This window comes from Leptodactylus fuscus, chromosome 2 (genome assembly GCF_031893055.1).
Source record: "Leptodactylus fuscus isolate aLepFus1 chromosome 2, aLepFus1.hap2, whole genome shotgun sequence".
NCBI classification, from domain to species: Eukaryota; Metazoa; Chordata; class Amphibia; order Anura; family Leptodactylidae; genus Leptodactylus; species Leptodactylus fuscus.
This window is the reverse complement of record NC_134266.1, coordinates 41,968,002-41,992,675: the sequence shown is the minus strand read 5'-3', so window position 1 is coordinate 41,992,675 and position 24,674 is coordinate 41,968,002. Positions and strand designations below refer to the sequence as shown.

Here is a 24,674-nt window from a genome sequence, read left to right as displayed (position 1 = left end):
TTGATTCTCTTCAGTAGTTGATACCTTTTTTAATGGCTAACTAAAAATCAGGCAATGATGCAAGCTATGCGTGAGGAAGGGATCTGAGAAATCCCAAAAGCTTGCAATATGTCATCATTTTTAGTTAGCCATTAAAAAAGGTATCAACTACTGAAGACTCTCATTTTTTTTATATTTCATATCAACTGGCTAACATGGTACAAAGATATGCTTTGATTCTGGAATTGAGCCTGAATGTATCTGAAGACCATTGTAGTGAACTTATTGGGTGTCTTAGAAGTGGGACTCATAAGAGCTGAGCACAAACCCCTGTAATGACTGTGTGTTGCCTTGGTACAGATGATCTCATGCTGTGAAAGGTCATTGAGCATTTAGGGTATTTATCAAATTAAACTGCGGTCATCGATTCTGAGCATCTGCTGTTAACTACTTTGTGGCTGAGCAACTGCTATCTGAAGATAAGCATATGTTTGTTATACATGAAGTCTCACAAACTGGAGATAAAAGTGAGACTGAACTGCGCATGAGACTGGCTTACAGAGACCTATGAGCTAAATATGGTGCATTAATAAATGCCTAATTTTAGGGCATATGCAGAGGTGCCCAACCTTTACTTAGTATACTTGAAAAAAGACTTGGCCATCAAGTTCAACCATATGATGGGAAAGGACACGACTGAATTAAATAAACATTCTATACATTTCCATAAGCATCAGTTTTCAAAAGTTTTGATCAGTTTTTGCTGAGACCAGCTCCTGAGTAGGTTATTCCACAGATTTACAGTCTTTACAGTGAGGATACCTTTTTTACCTCTTTGAGATTATTATTTTTTTTCTAGATGGAGGGAATGCCCCCTTGTCTTTTAAGGGGATTTCACATGGAATAGAATATTCTCATATTTCTTGTAATGGTCATTTATATATTAGGTTTATCATGTCTCCCTTTACATGCCTCTTCTTAATACTAAACAAATTTATCTCCTTTAATCTCTCTTTAATCTCTCTTTAATCTTTCTATGAACTGGTGCCCAAAACTGAACTACATAATCCAGATGGGGATGCACCAGTATTTTATAAAGTGGTAATATTTTATCTCTGTTGTACGAGTCCATGCTCCTTTTAATACATAACAATATCCTGCTAGCCTTAGAAGCAGCCGATTGACATTGCATGCTGTTATTTAATCTATGATCTACAAGTACACCCAGATCCTTCTCCACCAATGACTCTCTCAGCTTTATTCCCACTATGACATATGTTATAAGCATATGGATTATTTTTACCCTGCTGCATAACCTTACATTTATCCACATTGAACCTCATTTGACAAGTGGATGCTCAAACACTCAGTCTGTCCAAGTCTCCTTGTAACCCACATACATCCACCATAGACTGCACTGTACTATATAGCTTGGTGTCCTCTGCAAATATAGAAACAGTGATATTAATCCCATCATCTATATCACTAATAAATACATTAAATAACAGTGGACCCAGCACTGAATGAACCCTGAGGTACACCCCTTATAAGTGAAAACCAGTCTGAGAAGCAGTCATTGACCACAACTCTTTAGATACCATCCTTTAACCCATTGGTGACATTGCCATAATAGCATGGCACTGCCATATAAGTCTTAACACAACTGCCATAATAATTTCACATTCAGTTCTATCCGAACAAGTTCTGAATTGAAGGATTGCTTTGTCTGAACACTGGACAAAACAAATCTTCAGAGGTTTGCCCATTCTTACTCACGGTTGTAATCCACCTTGCTCTCATTTAATTTCTTTAGCTTGGCTTAGACCATTTCTATGTTTATCCAGCTTAGTATGTATTACCAGCATTGATTAAACCTATATCTACTACTCCTTCAGAACTAAAGAACCCATTTATTATCTCTGCCTTTTCTTGATGCCCGGTGAAAAATAACTGAGTAGTAAAAATCTTCACCAAGACCACTGTACCCACCTGTGCTATCCACTCAGTTTGGTTATACAACTGATCCTCTAGATCTTTAGTTATGTTGGGGAGGGGGTTTATAGGTTGTGCCATAAATAGTTTATCGATAGACACATCCTTAAGCCATCTCACCCACTTAGGGTAAGTTCAGATGGGTTTTTTTTTGTCCAGAACCTGAGGTGGAGGCCACCTCAGGTTCTGGACCAAAATACAGGTAGCTGAGACTGGATGCCAGTGCACTGCACCAGCATCCAGTCGCGCACTGCGCTCCGATTCGGCCCAAATGAATGAGTCTATTCAGGAGGGAGTGTCTTCAGGTTGGATGTCGCAAGGCGAATCTGCCTGAAAGAATGAGCATCTTGCTTCTTTTTGTGGGAGCCGGAACAAACAGCTCCTGGAAAAAAGAATTGACCGGCTCCCTTTGATTTCAATGGGAGCTGTCTTTTTGGTCAGGACTTTGAGGCGGATACAGACTTAAAATCCTGACCAAAAACCCTGTGTGAACTTACCCTTAACTTTAATTTTGTTAAGGACTCAATTTCCCATGAAACCAATTCAATGCAATATCACAACAATAATCTTCATAGACCGTAATTCACAGCCCAAACAGTGAGTGACCACATTCATTGTAGACACAAATACCATATAATTTTGTGACATCATGCAGAATCATATTGTTTTGAAATGATCATCTTGTTATAAAAAAGGAAAGGTAAAGAAGGATAGCACTGTAATTTTTTTTTACATATTGTACTTAACATTCAGAAAACTCCTTTTTGTTCAATAATAGAGATGAGCGAACAGTGTTCTATCGAACACATGTTCGATCGGATATCAGGGTGTTCGCCATGTTCGAATCGAATCGAACACCACGTGGTAAAGTGCGCCAAAATTCGATTCCCCTCCCACCTTCCCTGGCGCCTTTTTTGCACCAATAACAGCGCAGGGGAGGTGGGACAGGAACTACGACACTGGGGGCATTGAAAAAAATTGGAAAAAGTCATTGGCTGCCGAAATCAGGTGACCTCCATTTTAGACGAATAGTGGATTTCAAATCCGGGTCATATGAGAATGTGAACTTTGTGACTATGAGACAGGGATAGCTGTACAGGCAGGGATAGCTAGGGATAACCTTTATTTAGGGGGGAATGTTATTAAAAATAACTTTTTGGGGCTCTATCGGGTGTGTAATTGTGATTTTTGTGAGATAAACTTTTTCCCATAGGGATGCATTGGCCAGCGCTGATTGGCCGAATTCCGTACTCTGGCCAATCAGTGCTGGCCAATGCATTCTATTAGCTTGATGAAGCAGAGTGTGCACAAGGGTTCAAGCGCACCCTCGGCTCTGATGTAGCAGAGCCGAGGCTGCACAAGGGTTCAAGCGCACCCTCGGCTCTGATGTAGGAGAGCCGAGGGTGCACTTGAACCCTTGTGCACCCTCAGCTCTGCTACATCAGAGCCGAGGGTGCGCTTGAACCCTTGTGCACACTCTGCTTCATCAAGCTAATAGAATGCATTGGCCAGCGCTGATTGGCCAATGTATTCTATTAGCCTGATGAAGTAGAGCTGAATGTGTGTGCTAAGCACACACATTCAGCTCTACTTCATCGGGCTAATAGAATGCATTGGCCAGCGCTGATTGGCCAGAGTACGGAACTCGACCAATCAGCGCTGGCTCTGCTGGAGGAGGCGGAGTCTAAGATCGCTCCACACCAGTCTCCATTCAGGTCCGACCTTAGACTCCGCCTCCTCCGGCAGAGCCAGCGCTGATTGGCCGAATTCCGTACTCTGGCCAATCAGCACTGGCTAATGCATTGTATTGGCTTGATGAAGCAGTGCTGAATGTGTGTGCTTAGCACACACATTCAGCTCTACTTCATCGGGCTAATAGAATGCATTGGCCAGCGCTGATTGGCCGAATTCCGTACTCTGGCCAATCAGCACTGGCTAATGCATTGTATTGGCTTGATGAAGCAGTGCTGAATGTGTGTGCTTAGCACACACATTCAGCTCTACTTCATCGGGCTAATAGAATGCATTGGCCAGCGCTGATTGGCCGAATTCCGTACTCTGGCCAATCAGCACTGGCTAATGCATTGTATTGGCTTGATGAAGCAGTGCTGAATGTGTGTGCTTAGCACACACATTCAGCTCTACTTCATCGGGCTAATAGAATGCATTGGCCAATCAGCGCTGGCCAATGCATTCTATTAGCGTGAACTGAGTTTGCACAGGGGTTCTAGTGCACCCTCGGCTCTGCTACATCAGATTGCTACATCTGATGTAGCAGTGCCGAGTGTGCATCAGATGTGTAGTTGAGCAAAACTGACTCAGCACTGCTAAGTCTGCATTCGCATAGGAATGCATTGGCCAGCCTTCGGCCAATCAGCGCTGGCTCTGCCGGAGGAGGCGGAGTCTAAGGTCGGACCTGAATGGAGACTGGTGTGGAGCTATCTTAGACTCCGCCTCCTCCAGCAGAGCCAGCGCTGATTGGTCGAGTTCCGTACTCTGGCCAATCAGCACTGGCCAATGCATTTCTATGGGGAAAAGTTAGCTTGCGAAAATCGCAAACTGACAGGGATTTCCATGAAATAAAGTGACTTTTATGCCCCCAGACATGCTTCCGCTGCTGTCCCAGTGTCATTCCAGGGTGTTGGTATCATTTCCTGGGGTGTCATAGTGGACTTGGTGACCCTCCAGACACGAATTTGGGTTTCCCCCTTAACGAGTTTATGTTCCCCATAGACTATAATGGGGTTCGAAACCCATTCGAACACTCGAACAGTGAGCGGCTGTTCGAATCGAATTTCGAACCTCGAACATTTTAGTGTTCGCTCATCTCTATTCAATAAATTATTACATCTTTCTAATATTGCTTGTTCAATTATATTTTATGAAGCTTTAGATGCTATTGCTATGAAGATTAATATTTATTTGTCTATATATACTTGCATATGAGAATAAGTAGTGAAACACTTCTGGGGTTGCCATAGCTTGAAAATAATAGCAACATTAAGTCCAATCCACACCTATGTTTTTGCCCATTTATGGGATGTTTTTCACATAAGAATAATTGCTGGCTACATGACAAATACTGTCATGAAAATACTATATGAAAGCAGAATATTTAAACTAATGCATAAGAAACATAGTACCCACTGTTTAATTTCCTGTCACTTATATTTTCTTACGTTTTGTTGATCTTCAGGATTATTGATGGACTGGATCTGATGCCCTTAATTCAAAACAAAAGTGTCACATCTGAACACGAGTTCCTCTTCCATTACTGTAATGCATATTTAAATGCAATAAGGTGGAATCAAAGAAACAGTAAGTCAACTTTTATGTTTCTATATAAAACATTTATGCCTTAAGTAAATAAAATGGTAACACATAAGCTTAAAACAATAAGAAAAATGTTATTCTTCCTTGTGTTAAAACCTCAGTCTTAGTGTTATAGTTAACATAATCTTATTAAATAATTCATATTCATATATGAGTGGAAGTCATAAAAGGTTCCCTTATTTTTAATGTGGTTTATTTGCTTTTAGCTGGATATACCTGTGATATTTCATCACTAGATGGCATACATATTAAATGAGGACACTTTCCTTCATTATGTAAATATGTAAGAGGGTTAAAATCCAATGAAAACTGTTCTCATTCCCCTCATTTAAACTTTTTATTTTATTATTTGTGCATAGACTCAATTCTGAATTATACCTTTTGAGTCATGGCCGAAAGTGTTGGCACTAGAGATGAGCGAACACTGTTCGGATCAGTCGATCCGAACAGAACGCACCCATAGAAATGAATGGAAGAACCTGTGACACCGGCCGGCCACCGGCAAAGTCAGCGTCACAGGTGCTTCCATTCATTTCTATGGGTGCGTGCTGTTCAGATCGGCTGATCCGAACAGTATTCGCTCATCTCTAGTTGGCACCTCTGAAATTTTGCCAAGAAATGAATTATTTCTCCCAGAAAATTACTGCAATTACACATGTTTTGTTATACACATGTTCATTCCCTTCTTGTGTATGGGAACAACACAAAAATATGAGGAAAAAAAAGCCAAATTCGACTTAATTTCGAATAAAACAAAAAAATCGTATGGACAAAATTGTTGGCAACTTTTTAAAATTGTTGGTAAATAACTTTGTTTCAAGCATGCGATGCTTGATCAAACTCACCTGTGGCAAATAACAGGTGTGGACAATATAAAAATAATACTTGACACCAGATGAAAAGGAGAGGAGTTGACTCAATAGTTGCAGTGTGTGTGTGTGTGTGTGTGTGTGTGTGTGTGTGTGTGTGTGTGTGTGTGTGTGTGTGTGTGTGTGTGTGTGTGTGTGTGTGTGTGTGTGTGTGTCACTCAGCATGGGGAACAGAAAAAGGAGAAGAAAATTGTCTGAGAACTTGTGAACCAAAATTGTGGAAGACTATCAACAATCTTAAGAGTGGTTTGGTATGAACCACAACTTAATTTTCTTTGTTTTGTTTTTTTGTATTTTTTTCTGCAAAAAAATTATATTAAGAAGCATACCAAATCACTAGAATCACTAAAGAGCTGCCCTGGTGAGTGACTATTAAACTAGAACTGCATCAGTCAGCTTGTATTTTTTTTCTGTTAAAATGGTGGCAGTTTATGTGTATATTGGGTAATTGAACAGAGATTTTTTCAGATTAGCGGGCTGTATCACACTGTTTCTTTGAGCACAAAAAAAAACCTTAAATAGTAGAGATTTTTTTTTTATTTCATATTAGCATAGGCTGTGTATATTGTGTGATCAACAAACAAACTGCTTAAAATAATATTTTTTTCAATGACCATCACACAAAATCTGTGTTTTGCTGTTAAAATAGCAGTTTCTAGGTATTAAAAAAATAATCTCTTACCCAAAAAACACTTGAGAAAAGGACTAATTGTAATAACTATGTTTAAACACCTAGACAAAATTAGAAGTTTGGATGAAATAAAAGTGTTAACTGTACTTTGTCTGTGTATTAGTGCAGGTTGCTTTGCTCTCAGTCTCACAACAGCACAGATATTTTCCCTCGCCTGGTCATAGCTATGGTTTCTATCACTAATCTGCCTGTAATTGATTATATTCAACTAATCTGTATATTCCTAACATTCTCTAGGCCTACTTCAATTTGTAGGCTTTCAGAGCTTAGTGCTCTCTGCATCATGCAGTGAGATGAATCACAGATCCATCCCTACATCCACAATCAGTGCAGTGCCTTACATAGTTACATAGTAGATGAGGTTGGATAAAGACATTAGTCCATCAAGTCCAACCTATAACCCTACAATCCCTACAATGTTGATCCAGGGGACGGCCATTTTAGTTTGCCTGATACAAATTTGCATTTGTTCAGTTTTGTTAAAAACTGAACAATTGGGGATTATTTGTGTCGAACACAATTTGTAATGAATTTATTCTCACATCTCTACTTCCACTTCGCATACAAATTTGTTATTGAATTATGATACTCACTGAAATCAATAACAATCTTATATAATAAATAATCTACAGTAAATCCTTAAATGAGGAAATTGTTCTTTTTTGACACTTATGTTCTCTGATATGATATATTGACAATGGCGGGATACAATTTCTTGTGGTCTTTTTTATCTCTCTGACATGTATCCCTAAATTAGGCTACATTCCCTACATTCACTGTGTATAACAACATATACAAGTTTTTTCTTGGACTGTTTCTTTCACAACAGGGTGGTAGTCCTAATCTTTTATATGGATGTATCTACAGTTAACTGATCTCTAATTTGGTTAAGTATTACAATTTGTGTAGAAAAATGTGCTAGCAAAAGTGAACACAAAAAGCAGACACAAATTGGACACTTAGCATACCACTTTGTCACAAACCCATGTTTAGAATAGCAGCGTAACTAATTTTAATTGTAAGTTTTTTTTCTGGACAGTTTATAGCAAAATCAGGTGTAAACTCAGTAATGCTAATGAGTAGAGATTGACAAATCAGTTCGTAATGAAACAGATTTGACCTGAATATTCCAAATTGTTCAATTTGTTAAAAATGATGGTGTGTCCACTATCACAGAAAAGTCGATTGAATTGTCTCTTGTGATTGGACAATTTGAACTTAGATCCAGAGCAGGTACTTTGGTGCCAAATTCAAATGGACCAATCACAGGAAAGCTGTTGCTGTATTACGGTTCTGTCTATATATATATATATATATATATATATATATATATATAATAATATTATTAACTATGACAGAACCGCTAGACTGCAGAACACTGCAGTGAGGTCCACAAGCTCCAGAGGGGGCAGCCGTCTGCCTGGGCAGAGCAGTAGTTGCAAGCTGCAGTATACACCACTCAGTTACTCATACAGGCACGGTGAGGGTGTGTGGATGGACGAATGTACCACCAGTTTACTGCACTGGCAGATGTCTTGTGCGGTTCAAATGTGAACAGACTGCAATAAAGCTTCTCCAGTTAACTTCACTGGGAAGCTGCAGCTGTGTATAGATGCGGGGCATAGCCCAATGAAGCCTTGCAAAAGTTGTCTGCTAACTTCAGCAGAGAGATAGGGTCTGAACACTGCTCCACCCTGCTATACAGCAAATGCTTCCAGGGGTTAAACTTCACCCCTGGTCAGTAACATAAGGGGCTCCACAACAGCTAGGAGCTACAAAGTTGTTAGACAGTTTCAATAGTCTTATCTTATTCCCACTGGCAGAGCCAAGGAATCCTAACTAGATCCCTAGACTGCTCCTGCCTAACACTGGAACCTAGCCCTGACCTCCTGTCTCAAAGTTTTAGTCAAAGTGTGAGCACTGGGTGGACGTCGTCTCACACTATATAAAGGCAAGTCCACGCCCACAGGGGCGGTGGCATAACTTCACCGGACATGCTCAGTCAGAGCAGAATGGGACTTAGCCTCTGAGCGCCTCCAAAAGGTCTGAGTACGCTCAGTAGGAGAAGAATGGGACTTGGCCTCTGAGTGCCTCCAAAATGCTCAGTAGGCAGAAAGCATATAGCTCACTGCATGACGCTGAGGGTGAGGATTGGATTGGCCCGCAGGTGGCGCTGTGAGCTGGACAGGAAACGTGCGGGACCCCATCCAAACATGCTGCTATTGAATTAAAAAAATTGGTGGCAGTGGGTAAAAAAAAAAAAATCATCAGTTCCTCCATTAGTCTCGATTTCTCACCTGCTTTATACAGCAGGACCACCCCCACTATTAAAGAAGGCTCTTTTGCGTTTGGCCTATAGGAGTCCCAGTTTTTTAGAAGCCCTGAGAGTGTTCTACACTATATTTTAAGCCAATTTAAGGAGTGATTCGTACTTGTTTGACCCAGAGCTAATCAGGGTCTCGATCTAGCCAAACTCGATATGATGCAAATCCTGAGAGGTTCTCTCATCTCTACTTATGATCTAACTTTTTTCAGGATGTTTTTATTTTAGAGGTTTGTGAGACAGGAAATTCTACTCTTTCCCAGGAACTGCCATTATTGTTCATGGATGTTATTGCAGCTCATCTTGTTTCAAATTTTTAGACCCATAGTGTAGTACCAAGTATAGCCATGCACAGGACACAGGGGTGAACCTGCCCCTTTCACCGCCCGAGGCGAACGACAGAAAGCCCCCCACCCCCGGGGAAGGGGGCATGGCGGAGCGGAGGGGTGGGGTTAAGCGAAGGGGCGAGGCTTATTGGCGTTCGCAGGCAGAGAGCAGGCACGGAGAGGAACTGCTCTCTGCCTGAGCGTGAGGGGAGGCTGCTGGAGCAGCGCTGCTCCAGTGTCCTCCCCAATCCACCACTTGGTGCTAAGCCAGTCCAGGAAAGCTTGTCCTGGACTGGCTTAGGTAAGCAAAAATGCCACCCTCCCTCGGGCCCTGGCATAGCGCCGTCTGAAGCGGTCGCTTCAGGTCGCCTCATGGGAGTTGCGGCACTGACAGGACCGATACAGTTTCTAATACAACCTCTTTATTTTACATTTCTATCAGTAATTATTTATTGGTATTTTACATTCTCAGCAATATATACGTGAAATTTTCTCCTAATAGTGTATGAAATTTCATAGAGGAACCTCAGTCCATTTTGCTGTTTACGTTGCCTATCCCTCCTTAGTGTCTTGTCCTATGTCCTTGTTCAAGTTTGTACACTTGTCTTATTTGGGTTCTTTACAGTAGCTCAGCTGAATATTATTAGCTTGTGATATGAAATATGTGATGGTACGTATTGTATTAAACGATTACGTCCAAACTAAACTATCTTCAATTTGTTTACAGTTACAATTTGTGTTCCAATTTAACAAAATAGCACAACACTAAAGCCTTGGATGGTTGCAAAGGGAGAAAACATCTGTATAATACATGCTGTATCACAGTACACTTGTTTTTTCCCATCATTAAATGCTATAGCTGCCTAAAGTGATTGTTATGTTCTCTGCTCCAATTTTGCTGTCTAGCAGTATTGTGCTTTCAATCTATTGAGAATTGTAGTTTTTTTTATTTTTTTTTTACATTTTATTCATTGGTGACAGTGACCGCTTTAACCCAATGTCCTTTCCAAAATCTGAAGTGTATAAATGTCCATTTGAGGAAAAGGCCAAGAGCAATCACAATATGTTGACTGTCATATGGATTAAAGATGGACAATTTTTTGCAATCCATTTTGTTGCTTTTCTTCGCTTCCATTACAGTCATTATATTATCAGGAAAAGTTTTATTTAAGATCTCAGATGTTATCTTAGCTTTATTTAGAACAATATTCTATAACCTTTATATTCTGTCATAAATAATAATAAAAAAAAAACCTGAAAAATAACAGGATAATAAAATGAAAATTGAGCAAACCACAGATGCATATCGTAAGCCCATTCCTGAGAATGCATTTTCCTATATACCCAGCACCATATTCAGTAAAGCCATATATGTCAGAAATCCAAAACCTCCCAATATACTGTACCCTCTAACTTTTTGTTAGTGCCTTAGTTCATCAATTTTATTTCCCATGCCCCAGCTCCTCATAAGGCTCCCTGCACCTCAACCACCAATATTACAAATAAATTCCCAAAAAACAACAGGGCAGAAATTGAGATGTGGTCTGTCCTGCTAAATCTGGGGTAGTTGAGGGGGGCCTCCGTTACCATAGGGGCTATGGTTAAACCAAACCTGCCCACTCCACACTGACTTTTGAAGAAGTGATCAGGAAAATATAAAAAGCCAGAAATTTGAGTTAGTATTCAGACTAGTAAATATGGGCTTGATCAAAAACCTGCCCAATTGTGCATGTTATATGTTTCTGTAACTTACTATAACATTATTAGAGATGGATGAACTCCAGCATGTACCTGTGTTTTTTTTTTTTGTTTTTTTTTTAACTTTCACTTTGCAGAGGGAGCTCTCCTCCTCTTCTACTTTTCTTAGCAGGATGTACAGGGCAGGTGCTCATCACAGTAGAGAGAGGTTCCTTGTTATGTACAATGATGAGCTCCACCTCCTGGACTTTCTTCATCCCTCTCATTGGTGAGCAGAGAGGGCAGCAAGAGAAGAGGGAGTATCCTATACCACTGCAGTAGCTGAGCACTAAAAAATGTTCGCCCATGTGCTAAGAGTGGAAAACATGCCAGGGGATATGGACCCCAGGGGAGGTACAAAAAAAAATGAAAAAAACATTTGGGCCTCCTTGCAGCATCCGGCACTCTCATGGTGACATCATGATGCTCAGCATGCCCATGTCACCAGTGAGGCCCAATTAGAGGCCTCAGTGATGACCCAGGGGCATGACATCACCGAGGAGACACCAGACACCATAAAGACATGAGGGAAGGAGTATAAATGTTTATTTTTTTTTTTTTACTTTACACCTCCTCTGGGCTTCCACCCATTGCATAATAATTTTACTTCCTGATCATATCAAACATGTCGACCTAAAACAAAATTATGCAAAATCTTCACTAGGAGCTTTGTGTTCCTATAAAGAATTGCAGAGAGTAAATCGTAGAATTTTAAGTAGCTTGTGACAAATCCTAACAAAAGTTGAAATTCTCTTTTATATCAACTGTGCTAATACATAATTAACACAAATGGAGGTTTTGCCTTAAATGGTTGTCTATTATCTATATGAATAAGCTATAATGTGTAATCTTCTGAATCTCCATTAATTTACAGATTGAGAAGTTTCATTTTGTATTTGCAAATTGCTTAAAATTATAAATAAACATTTCTTTTAATTGGCATTGTTCAGTCGGGAAGCATTCAATTCCATTTTTTTTTTTTTTTTTCTAATCTAGTCATTAATAAGGATTTTTTAATTGAAATGATTAAAGCAAGACTAAAAGTGATTTATAAGTTGCCGCCAAATAGCAAAGAAACCGGTTCTTTAGACTCCACCATAATTAGATTGTTTTAATAGTATCTGTTTTGTATCATTTTTGTAACGGTCATTTTTTTTGAAGGTACTTTTTGTTATAAAGGTTAGAGGATCAGCTGGGGAAGGGGGGCAGCAGAGACTTGTCCCGAGTGCTGGTTGTTGGGGAAGGGGGGGCACCAGTAAGCAACTTTTATACATTTAGATACAGAATTAGGGCACTGAAGGGCACTTTGCCCTGGATATAAGAACGCCTGGCTACAGCTCTGGAGCTACACATTGGCTAAATGCTGAATATTCTGCCATCTTTTGTTCCTGACCTCCCTGTACATGTACATATTCTGAATAGGGGGAGGGGTGTAAACTGCTGCCAGACTCCTCTGGTGGTAGCTTTCCTCCCTTGATAAAGAAAGATCAGGTATGATGAAATTCGACATGTTCCATCCCTTTTTCTCCCGACACACACTAATCTTATGTGTATGATCAGGGATATCAAATAGTTGAACATTGTGGAATTTCATATACGGTGTTATCTTGGCATGATGAGAACATGAAAACACACTACAAAAATTGTAGAACAAAAAGAATGTGCAAATAGCCTTATATCCACATAATAATATAGGTATCAAAAATGATTGAATAGCAGGGTCACTCACATGAATGTCCATAAGCCCTGGGGCGAGGGTAGGATCCTGGAAGAGTTGCACGGATAATGTCCACCGGCTGAGACATGCAATGAAGAGGAAAAAAGAAAGAAATTCAGCACCTCAGGATCCAAAGTGGCTTAAATTAAAACTTCATATTTATTGGTGGGAGATATACTCCATATAAAATAAATGAAGGGTCCAAGTGCAGCGTTCGTGGCGCTAGCCTACACGTTTCAGGGCCATAGCCCCTTAATCATGGCATGAACATAGCTGCATGGACAACCTGTATGTATACAGGGTAAAAACAGCTAAAAGAAAAAGGCCCCTCCCGTCTGCACTTGGACAGAAGCATACATAATTGGACATTATACAACACGTGAAAGCAGTTGGACAGAACACATGATAACAGACAAAGTCAGCAGAAAATGCAACAACCTGTATTCTTTCATCAATAAATCATTAACATAACGGTGTTTGAATACACAGAGTCACATTATATCAATGTACCAAAGGATTTACATTGTTCACTATGTTAACCCCGTGTTAGACCAATCCACATAAAGTATGTATCCAACTGAAAAAAATAATAATGAGATGAAATGTAATAACAACACAAGATGGCGCCGAATGAGTGGCTGCCTCGATACAGAGCTCCAAGCTGAAAGCAACCTTTATCTTCCTTTTCAGTCTTTTTGTCTGTATTTTCAAGAATCCTCTAACCAAGCAAACTAGCACTATGAATTAGCAGCTATAAATCGAATGGAAGACCCTTTGGAGTATTTTTTTTTTCTTTTGTTTCTATTGTTAAAGCATTGAGAAGACTCAAGCTGGTTTCCTGTGTGCACATGTGTCTGTTACCATCCCCCCACGAGCTAGGAACCACATGGTCACCATGAGGCAGACAAAGCTGGAGGAGAAACCTTCATGGAAGTGTGGACTTCTTCTTTCAAGGAGATGATTTCTGGCTGTTTTTTCTTTCTATTACTGTGGACACGTGGGACTCTGTTACAACCTGGGAGCCCACCATCACACACCTACCCCATGAGTTTATGGAACCTTGGCAAGAGAGCAGCACCCTGTCTACCTGGATGGCTTCAGACTTCCTTGGGCAGTAGAACACAGTGGTAAGAAGAAAGGAAGAGGAGGGCCTGTGATGAAGGACATTTGGGGCATTTTATTGTGGTTAAGAAACAATAGCGCTGATGCAAGATACCAAACGATCAGCTGTGAGCAGGAGATCTCACTACCTACCAAAGGAACTGCCACATGTTATCATGATAGCTGCATATGTCTCCCACCTCTGCAAAAATGTTTTTTGCCTGTTATATCTACATGCTGTGACCCCTCCTCGTGTCCTCCAACCACATTCGGCTGTATTATTAACATCACTCCGCACAGAGAACTAAATGATCCTGCAGTGTGTCTGTGTTTCTTTCTTTTTTAGTTGCTATGATTCCTATGATTTCTCTATCTGCCATGAGCTTGTATGTGTTTTCTCTCTTGCTATATACTACTGTACCATCTATGAAACTGTATCACTGAAATTTCCCCATTGTGGGACTATTAAAGGATTATCTTATCTTATCTTATAATACAAAATGTATGAATTTAAATTGGATAAGTCTCATGTTGGAGAAAAACTGCATCCCATACACCAGACTGGCCATGGCCTTTACAAAAATGGCAAATAATGAGGGTTAAGTATTCTTAGTAGTTCTTGACATAGGATACCCTTAATAAAGATGGAGAATAGGGATTGTTGATCATGCTCAGTAGAGTTTGCCCATACTTGGGAGAGTAAGTATACCCCAAAGTGCATGTGTGGAGCTCATTATGGCCGTAGGACGGGCTGGGAAGACCGTAGAAGCAAAATCACCATCAGCAACCAAATGTAAGTGTACCCAATGAATAAAAATCGTTGTATAATAATTATGAATGAATTATTGTATGTTTGATAGGAATTTAGTCTTGTAAAGGATGATTCCTACTGGAATAAATATAGATGACATTTCTGCAAGAGAAGTCATTTGCATACCGGAGAAAATTGGTATTTCTACCGAATGGCGGTGCGGAGAAGACATCTAAAGGTAGGAGAAGAACAACCTTTCTTAAGGCTATTCCTATGTGTTAGTCAGAAAAAAATTGCATATTAATGATAGGATCCCTTTAAGATAAATTAAAAATATTTAATCAAATTGGAGTTTATCAGTTGAGTGTGTACATATAGGATTTAATTAATACTTGTATTTCCTATATAAATATCTTTTCTAATAACTGCTCCGACATTTCTCCCAGAGATTTAACAAGATATCTCCAGTTTGGTACCAGATTGACCCTGGCCATCGGTACTGACAGTGCATATGTAGGACCCTTTCGACAAGACGAATGTTAGCAACAAGCTATTTATAAATTTTAGGAATGAGAGAAGAATTGCAGAATGTAGAGTTATAATATGAAAAAATCTGACTCAGGGTTGTTATTACACGAAGAATACAAGTATTTTTCTAAAAGCACATGTCAGAAGTGGTGACGGGTCCTCTTTAAGTTTGTTGTGTAAAAAAAATAGGAAATGTTACATCATGTGTAGAAACTAACAGATGTTTCTGCTTGAATCATTAGGCAAACAAATCTGTTTGTGTAGATTGTTTGGAAATAGCATTGGATGTGTTTTGCTCTGATGTATCATAGTTTAATTAACTTGTCAATGGTTTGGTTCTCTTCGCTTAATACAGAGATTTGCTAGTAAAGGTTGAACAGATTGGTTAAGACTAGAGATGAGCGAACACTAAAATGTTCGAGGTTCGAAATTCGATTCGAACAGCCGCTCACTGTTCGAGTGTTCGAATGGGTTTCGAACCCCATTATAGTCTATGGGGAACATAAACTCGTTAAGGGGGAAACCCAAATTCGTGTCTGGAGGGTCACCAAGTCCACTATGACACCCCAGGAAATGATACCATCACCCTGGAATGACACTGGGACAGCAGGGGAAGCATGTCTGGGGGCATAAAAGTCACTTTATTTCATGGAAATCCCTGTCAGTTTGCGATTTTCGCAAGCTAACTTTTCCCCATAGAAATGCATTGGCCAGTGCTGATTGGCCAGAGTATGGAACTCGACCAATCAGCGCTGGCTCTGCTGGAGGAGGCGGAGTCTAAGATCGCTCCACACCAGTCTCCATTCAGGTCCGACCTTAGACTCCGCCTCCTCCGGCAGAGCCAGCGCTGATTGGCCGAAGGCTGGCCAATGCATTCCTATGCGAATGCAGAGACTTAGCAGTGCTGAGTCAGTTTTGCTCAACTACACATCTGATGCACACTCGGCACTGCTACATCAGATGTAGCAATCTGATGTAGCAGAGCCGAGGGTGCACTAGAACCCCTGTGCAAACTCAGTTCACGCTAATAGAATGCATTGGCCAGTGCTGATTGGCCAATGCATTCTATTAGCCCGATGAAGTAGAGCTGAATGTGTGTGCTAAGCACACACATTCAGCACTGCTTCATCACGCCAATACAATGCATTAGCCAGTGCTGATTGGCCAGAGTACGGAATTCGGCCAATCAGCGCTGGCTCTGCTGGAGGAGGCGGAGTCTAAGATCGCTCCACACCAGTCTCCATTCAGGTCCGACCTTAGACTCCGCCTCCTCCAGCAGAGCCAGCGCTGATTGGCCGAATTCCGTACTCTGGCCAATCAGCACTGGCTAATGCATTGTATTGGCGTGATGAAGCAGTGCTGAATGTGTGTGCTTAGCACACACATTCAGCTCTACTTCATCGGGCTAATAGAATGCATTGGCCAAACAGCGCTGGCCAATGCATTCTATTAGCTTGATGAAGCAGAGTGTGCACAAGGGTTCAAGCGCACCCTCGGCTCTGATGTAGCAGAGCCGAGGCTGCACAAGGGTTCAAGTGCACCCTCGGCTCTCCTACATCAGAGCCGAGGGTGCGCTTGAACCCTTGTGCAGCCTCGGCTCTGCTACATCAGAGCCGAGGGTGCGCTTGAACCCTTGTGCACACTCTGCTTCATCAAGCTAATAGAATGCATTGGCCAGCACTGATTGGCCAGAGTACGGAATTCGGCCAATCAGCGCTGGCCAATGCATCCCTATGGGAAAAAGTTTATCTCACAAAAATCACAATTACACACCCGATAGAGCCCCAAAAAGTTATTTTTAATAACATTCCCCCCTAAATAAAGGTTATCCCTAGCTATCCCTGCCTGTACAGCTATCCCTGTCTCATAGTCACAAAGTTCACATTCTCATATGACCCGGATTTGAAATCCACTATTCGTCTAAAATGGAGGTCACCTGATTTCGGCAGCCAATGACTTTTTCCAATTTTTTTCAATGCCCCCGGTGTCGTAGTTCCTGTCTAGAGATGAGCGAACACTAAAATGTTCGAGGTTCGAAATTCGATTCGAACAGCCGCTCAATGTTCGTGTGTTCGAACGGGTTTCGAACCCCATTATAGTCTATGGGGAACAGATACTCGTTAAGGGGGAAACCCAAATCCGTGTCTGGAGGGTCACCAAGTCCACTATGACACCCCAGGAAATGATGCCAACACCTCTGGAATGACACTGGGACAGCAGGGGAAGCATGTCTGGGGGCATCTAACACACCAAAGACCCTCTATTACCCCAACATCACAGCCTAACAACTACACACTTTACACACTCAATACCACCTCTCTGACAGTAGGAAAACACCTTGAAACATGTGTATTTGGCACTTGCAGTGAGGAGAGCTTGTCACCAGCAGTGAATTTGGCCCTTGTAGTAAGTTGAGGTTGGCACCAACATTTGTTTTGAAAATCAGGGTGGATTGAGCCTCTAACCAGCAGAGTTTGGGCAAATTCATGGTGGAGGGAGCCTCTAAAAACCCCAGTTTGGACCAATTCATGGTGGAGGGAGACTCTAAAAACCCCAGTTTGGACCAATTCATGGTGGAGGGAGCCTCTAAAAACCCCAGTTTGGACCAATTCATGGTGGAGGGAGCCTCTAACCAGCCCAGTTTGGGCAAATTCATGGTGGAGGGAGCCTCTAACCAGCCCAGTTTGGACCAATTAATGGTGGAGGGAGCCTCTAACCAGCCCAGTTTGGACCAATTAATGGTGGAGGGAGCCTCTAACCACCCCAGTTTGGACCAATTCATGGTGGAGGGAGCCTCTAACCAGCCCAGTTTGGACCAATTCATGGTGGAGGGAGCCTCTAAAAAACCCAGTTTGGACCAATTCATGGTGGAGGGAGCCTCTAAACAGCCCAGTTTGGGCAAATTCATGGTGGAGGGAGCCTCTAACCACCCCAGTTTGGACCAATTCATGGTGGAGGGAGCCTCTAAACAGCCAAGTTTGGACCAATTCATGGTGAAGGGAGCCTCTAAAAACCCGTTTGGACCAATTCATGGTGGAGGGAGCCTCTAACCAGCCCAGTTTGGGCAAATTCATGGTGGAGGGAGCCTCTAAACAGCCCAGTTTGGGCAAATTCATGGTGGAGGGAGCCTCTAACCAGCCCAGTTTGGACCAATTCATGGTGGAGGGAGCCTCTAACCAGCCCAGTTTGGGCAAATTCATGGTGGAGGGAGCCTCTAAACAGCCCAGTTTGGGCAAATTCATGGTGGAGGGAGCCTCTAACCAGCCCAGTTTGGACCAATTCATGGTGGAGGGAGCCTCTAACCAGCCCAGCTTGGACCAATTCATGGTGGAGGGAGCCTCTAAAAAACCCAGTTTGGACCAATTCATGGTGGAGGGAGCCTCTAAACAGCCCAGTTTGGGCAAATTCATGGTGGAGGGAGCCTCTAACCACCCCAGTTTGGACCAATTCATGGTGGAGGGAGCCTCTAAACAGCCAAGTTTGGATCAATTCATGGTGAAGGGAGCCTCTAAAAACCCGTTTGGACCAATTCATGGTGGAGGGAGCCTCTAACCAGCCCAGTTTGGGCAAATTCATGGTGGAGGGAGCCTCTAAACAGCCCAGTTTGGGCAAATTCATGGTGGAGGGAGCCTCTAACCAGCCCAGTTTGGACCAATTCATGGTGGAGGGAGCCTCTAACCAGCCCAGTTTGGGCAAATTCATGGTGGAGGGAGCCTCTAAACAGCCCAGTTTGGGCAAATTCATGGTGGAGGGAGCCTCTAACCAGCCCAGTTTGGACCAATTAATGGTGGAGGGAGCCTCTAAACAGCCAAGTTTTGGGAAATTCATGGTGGAGGGAGCCTCTAACCAGCCCAGTTTGGACCAATTAATGGTGGAGGGAGCCTCTAACCACCCCAGTTTGGACCAATTCATGGTGGAGGGAGCCTCTAAACAGCCAAGTTTGGACCAATTCATGGTGGAGGGAGCCTCTAAAAACCCCAGTTTGGACCAATTCATGGTGGAGGGAGCCTCTAACCAGCCCAGTTTGGGCAAATTCATGGTGGAGGGAGCCTCTAAACAGCCCAGTTTGGGCAAATTCATGGTGGAGGGAGCCTCTAACCAGCCCAGTTTGGACCAATTAATGGTGGAGGGAGCCTCTAAACAGCCAAGTTTTGGGAAATTCATGGTGGAGGGAGCCTCTAACCAGCCCAGTTTGGACCAATTCATGGTGGAGGGAGCCTCTAACCAGCCAAGTTTTGGGAAATTCATGGTGGAGGGAGCCTCTAACCAGCCCAGTTTGGGCAAATTCATGGTGGAGGGAGCCTCTAACCAGCCCAGTTTGGACCAATTAATGGTGGAGGGAGCCTCTAAACAGCCAAGTTTTGGGAAATTCATGGTGGAGGGAGCCTCTAACCAGCCCAGTTTGGACCAATTCATGGTGGAGGGAGCCTCTAACCAGCCCAGTTTGGACCAATTCATGGTGGAGGGAGCCTCTAAACAGCCCAGTTTGGGCAAATTCATGGTGGAGGGAGCCTCTAAAAAACCCAGTTTGGACCAATTCATGGTGGAGGGAGCCTCTAATTAGCCCAGTTTGGACCAATTAATTGTGGAGGGAGCCTCTAACCAGCCCAGTTTGGACCAATTAATGGTGGAGGGAGCCTCTAACCACCCCAGTTTGGGCAAATTCATGGTGGAGGGAGCCTCTAACCAGCCCAGTTTGGACCAATTAATGGTGGAGGGAGGCTCTAAACAGCCAAGTTTTGGGAAATTCATGGTGGAGGGAGCCTCTAAACAGCCAAGTTTGGACCAATTCATGGTGGAGGGAGCCTCTAAAAACCCCAGTTTGGACCAATTCATGGTGGAGGGAGCCTCTAACCAGCCCAGTTTGGGCAAATTCATGGTGGAGGGAGCCTCTAAACAGCCCAGTTTGGGCAAATTCATGGTGGAGGGAGCCTCTAACCAGCCCAGTTTGGACCAATTAATGGTGGAGGGAGCCTCTAAACAGCCAAGTTTTGGGAAATTCATGGTGGAGGGAGCCTCTAACCAGCCCAGTTTGGACCAATTCATGGTGGAGGGAGCCTCTAACCAGCCCAGTTTGGACCAATTCATGGTGGAGGGAGCCTCTAACCAGCCCAGTTTGGACCAATTCATGGTGGAGGGAGCCTCTAACCAGCCCAGTTTGGACCAATTCATGGTGGAGGGAGCCTCTAAAAAACCCAGTTTGGACCAATTCATGGTGGAGGGAGCCTCTAAACAGCCCAGTTTGGGCAAATTCATGGTGGAGGGAGCCTCTAACCACCCCAGTTTGGACCAATTCATGGTGGAGGGAGCCTCTAAACAGCCAAGTTTGGACCAATTCATGGTGAAGGGAGCCTCTAAAAACCCGTTTGGACCAATTCATGGTGGAGGGAGCCTCTAACCAGCCCAGTTTGGGCAAATTCATGGTGGAGGGAGCCTCTAAACAGCCCAGTTTGGGCAAATTCATGGTGGAGGGAGCCTCTAACCAGCCCAGTTTGGACCAATTCATGGTGGAGGGAGCCTCTAACCAGCCCAGTTTGGGCAAATTCATGGTGGAGGGAGCCTCTAAACAGCCCAGTTTGGGCAAATTCATGGTGGAGGGAGCCTCTAACCACCCCAGTTTGGACCAATTCATGGTGGAGGGAGCCTCTAAACAGCCAAGTTTGGACCAATTCATGGTGAAGGGAGCCTCTAAAAACCCGTTTGGACCAATTCATGGTGGAGGGAGCCTCTAACCAGCCCAGTTTGGGCAAATTCATGGTGGAGGGAGCCTCTAAACAGCCCAGTTTGGGCAAATTCATGGTGGAGGGAGCCTCTAACCAGCCCAGTTTGGACCAATTAATGGTGGAGGGAGCCTCTAACCAGCCCAGTTTGGACCAATTAATGGTGGAGGGAGCCTCTAACCTGCCCAGTTTGGACCAATTAATGGTGGAGGGAGCCTCTAACCTGCCCAGTTTGGACCAATTCATGGTGGAGGGAGCCTCTAACCAGCCCAGTTTGGACCAATTCATGGTGGAGGGAGCCTCTAACCAGCCCAGTTTGGACCAATTCATGGTGGAGGGAGCCTCTAAAAAACCCAGTTTGGACCAATTCATGGTGGAGGGAGCCTCTAAACAGCCCAGTTTGGGCAAATTCATGGTGGAAGGAGCCTCTAACCAGCAGAGTTGTGGGAAAGCAGGGTGGAGGGAGCCTCTAACCAGCAGAGTTGGTGGAAATCAGGGTGGAGGGAGCCTCTAACCAGCAGAGTTGGGGGAAATCATGTTGGAGGGAGCCTAGTATTAGCAGAATTGTGCAACGCTTATGGTGGATGAGTATGAGGATGCGGAGGAATTGGAGAGGTTGAGTACAGACATGGAGTTTCATGTTGGGGTGCTTTACACAGGTGGGCACAAAAATGAAGGCTCTATCCAGTGGTGGTTCATTTTTATCAAAGTGAGCCGGTCGGCACTCTCAGCTGACAGACGGGTGCGCTTGTCAGTGATGATGCCACCGGCTGCACTGAACACCCTCTCAGATAGGACGCTGGCGGCAGGACAGGACAGCACCTCCAAGGCATATAGGGCAAGTTCAAGCCACAGGTCCAACTTCGACACCCAATACGTGTAGGGCGCAGAGGGGTCGGAGAGGACAGGGCTGTGGTCGGAAAGGTATTCCCGCAACATGCGCCTATACTTCTCACGCCTGGTGACACTAGGACCCTCCGTGGCGGCACTTTGGCGAGGGGGTGCCATCAAGGTGTCCCAGACCTTAGACAGTGTGCCCCTCGTTTGTGTGGACCGGTGAGAACTTGGTTGCCTACTGGAGGAACTGCCCTCCCTGCCGCCAACGTCACATGCTGGAAACATCTCCATCATATTCTGCACCAATTGCCTGTGGCAAGCATTGATGCGATTGGCCCTCCCCTCTACCGGAATAAAAGACGAGATGTTGTTTTTATACCGGGGGTCAAGGATAGCAAAGATCCAGTACTGGTTGTCCTCCATGATTTTGACAATACGCTTGTCGGTTGTAAAGCACCCCAACATGAACTCAGCCATGTCTGCCACAGTGTTAGTTGGCATGACTCCTCTGGCCCCACCGGAAAGTTCAATCTCCATTTCCTCCTCATCCTCCATGTCTACCCATCCGCGCTGCAACAATGGGACGATTCGAAGTTGCCCGGAAGCCTCCTGTATCACCATCACATCATCGGACAACTCTTCTTCCTCCTCCTCCTCCTCCTCCTCCTCCATTAAACGCAGTGAAGCGGACAGATGTGTGGACCTACTCTCCAGCTGTGACGGATCGGATGCTATCCCTAACTCCTCTGTGTGATCTGAGTTATCCCTGATGTCAATCAGGGATTCTCTCAGAACACACAAGAGCGGGATTGTAAGGCTCACCATCGCATCCTCAGAGCTCACCCTCCTTGTGGACTCCTCAAAGACCCGTAGGATGTCACAAAGGTCTCTCATCCATGGCCACTCATGGATGTGAAACTGAGGCAGCTGACTTTGTGGCACCCTAGGGTTTTGTAGCTGGTATTCCATCAAAGGTCTCTGCTGCTCAACCACTCTATTCAACATCTGAAACGTTGAGTTCCAGCGTGTGGGGACGTCGCACAAAAGCCGGTGTTGTGGCACATGCAGGCGTTGCTGGAGAGATTTTAAGCTAGCAGCGGCTACTGTCGACTTGCGAAAGTGGGCGCACATGCGCCGCACTTTCACCAGTAGCTCTGGAACATTGGGGTAGCTCTTTAGGAAACGTTGCACCACTAGGTTGAAGACGTGGGCCAGGCATGGAACATGTTGGAGTCCGGCAAGCTCCAGAGCTGCTACCAGGTTCCGGCCGTTATCACAAACGACCATGCCTGGGCCCAGGTGCAGCGGCTCAAACCATATTGCCGTCTCATCGAGGAGGGCATCCCTCACCTCGGAGGCAGTGTGCTGTCTGTCCCCCAAGCTGATCAGCTTCAGCACAGCCTGCTGACGTCTACCAACGCCAGTGCTGCAACGTTTCCAACTCGTAGCTGGGGTCAATCTAACAGCGGAGGAGGAGGCGGTGGCGGAGGAGGAGGCGGTGGCGGAGGAGGAGGCGGTAGAGGAGGAGGAGGAGGGGGGTGTTCTTCTCGTGTCCCTGCCAGGAATGTTAGGCGGGGAGACGAGGTACACCGGGCCAGTTTGGGAAGCAGTCCCAGCCTCAACTACATTCACCCAGTGTGCCGTCAGTGAAATGTAGCGTCCCTGTCCGCATGCACTTGTCCACGCGTCGGTGGTCAAGTGGACCTTTGTGCAAAGCGCGGAACTAAGGGCCCGCCTGATGTTGAGTGACACGTGCTGGTGCAAGGCGGGGACGGCACACCGGGAGAAGTAGTGACGGCTAGGGACGGCATAGCGAGGTGCCGCAGTTGCCATCAGGTCCAGGAAGGCGGGAGTTTCAACAAGCTGGAACGCCAACATCTCCTGGGCCAGCAGTTTAGCGATGTTGGCGTTCAAGGCTTGCGCGTGTGGGTGGTTAGCAGTGTATTTCTGCCGCCGCTCCAATGTCTGAGAGATGGTGGGTTGTTGTAAAGAAACGCCTGATGGTGCCTTTGATGGTGCAGGAGAAGGAGATAAGACAGGACCAGGGGAGGATGAGGTAGAAGTCAACAAAGTGGCGGAGGCAGATGAAGTGGTGTCCTGGCTCGTCCTCTGGAGTGCATCGCCAGCACAGTCAGCAGTGGCAGTGGCAGAGGCAGAGGCAGAGGCAGTGGCAGTGGCGTGAACGGCAGGCGGCCTTTGTCCTGCCGTTGCTGCCTGCCACTGATTCCAGTGCTTGGATTCCAAATGACGGCGCATTGAAGTGGTGGACAGGTTGCTCTTCTCAGAGCCCCTAATCAATTTCGAGAGGCAAATTGTGCAGACAACACTATATCTGTCCTCGGCGCATTCCTTGAAAAAACTCCACACCTTCGAGAAACGTGCCCTCGAGGTGGGAGTTTTTCGGGGCTGGGTACGAACTGGAACATCTTGGGAGATTCCGGGTGTGGCCTGGCTTCGCCTAAGCTGCTGACCTCTGCCTCTGCCTCTAGCTACCCTTTTTGGTGCTGCACCTGCCTCAACATCCACACTACTTTCCCCGCTTGACATCCCCCCTGTCCAGGTCGGGTCAGTGTCCTCATCATCCACCACTTCCTCTTCCAACTCCTGTCTCATCTCCTCCTCCCGCACAATGCGCCGGTCAACTGGATGCCCTGACGGCAACTGCGTCACATCATCGTCGATGAGGGTGGGTTGCTGGTCATCCACCACCAAATCGAACGGAGATGGAGGAGACTCTAGTGTTTGAGCATCTGGACACAGATGCTCCTCT

General features: G+C 44.5%; 1 protein-coding gene across 1 annotated transcript in view; it reads left to right on the top strand.

Moving 5' to 3' along the window:
* STS (steroid sulfatase) overlaps nucleotides 1–24,674 on the top strand; it is a 168,168-nt gene that overhangs the window by 105,368 nt on the left and 38,126 nt on the right. The window contains exon 9 of the mRNA XM_075263650.1: nucleotides 5,168–5,289. Coding sequence (XP_075119751.1) covers nucleotides 5,168–5,289 — 122 coding nt within the window. The remainder of the gene's footprint in view (nucleotides 1–5,167; nucleotides 5,290–24,674) is intronic.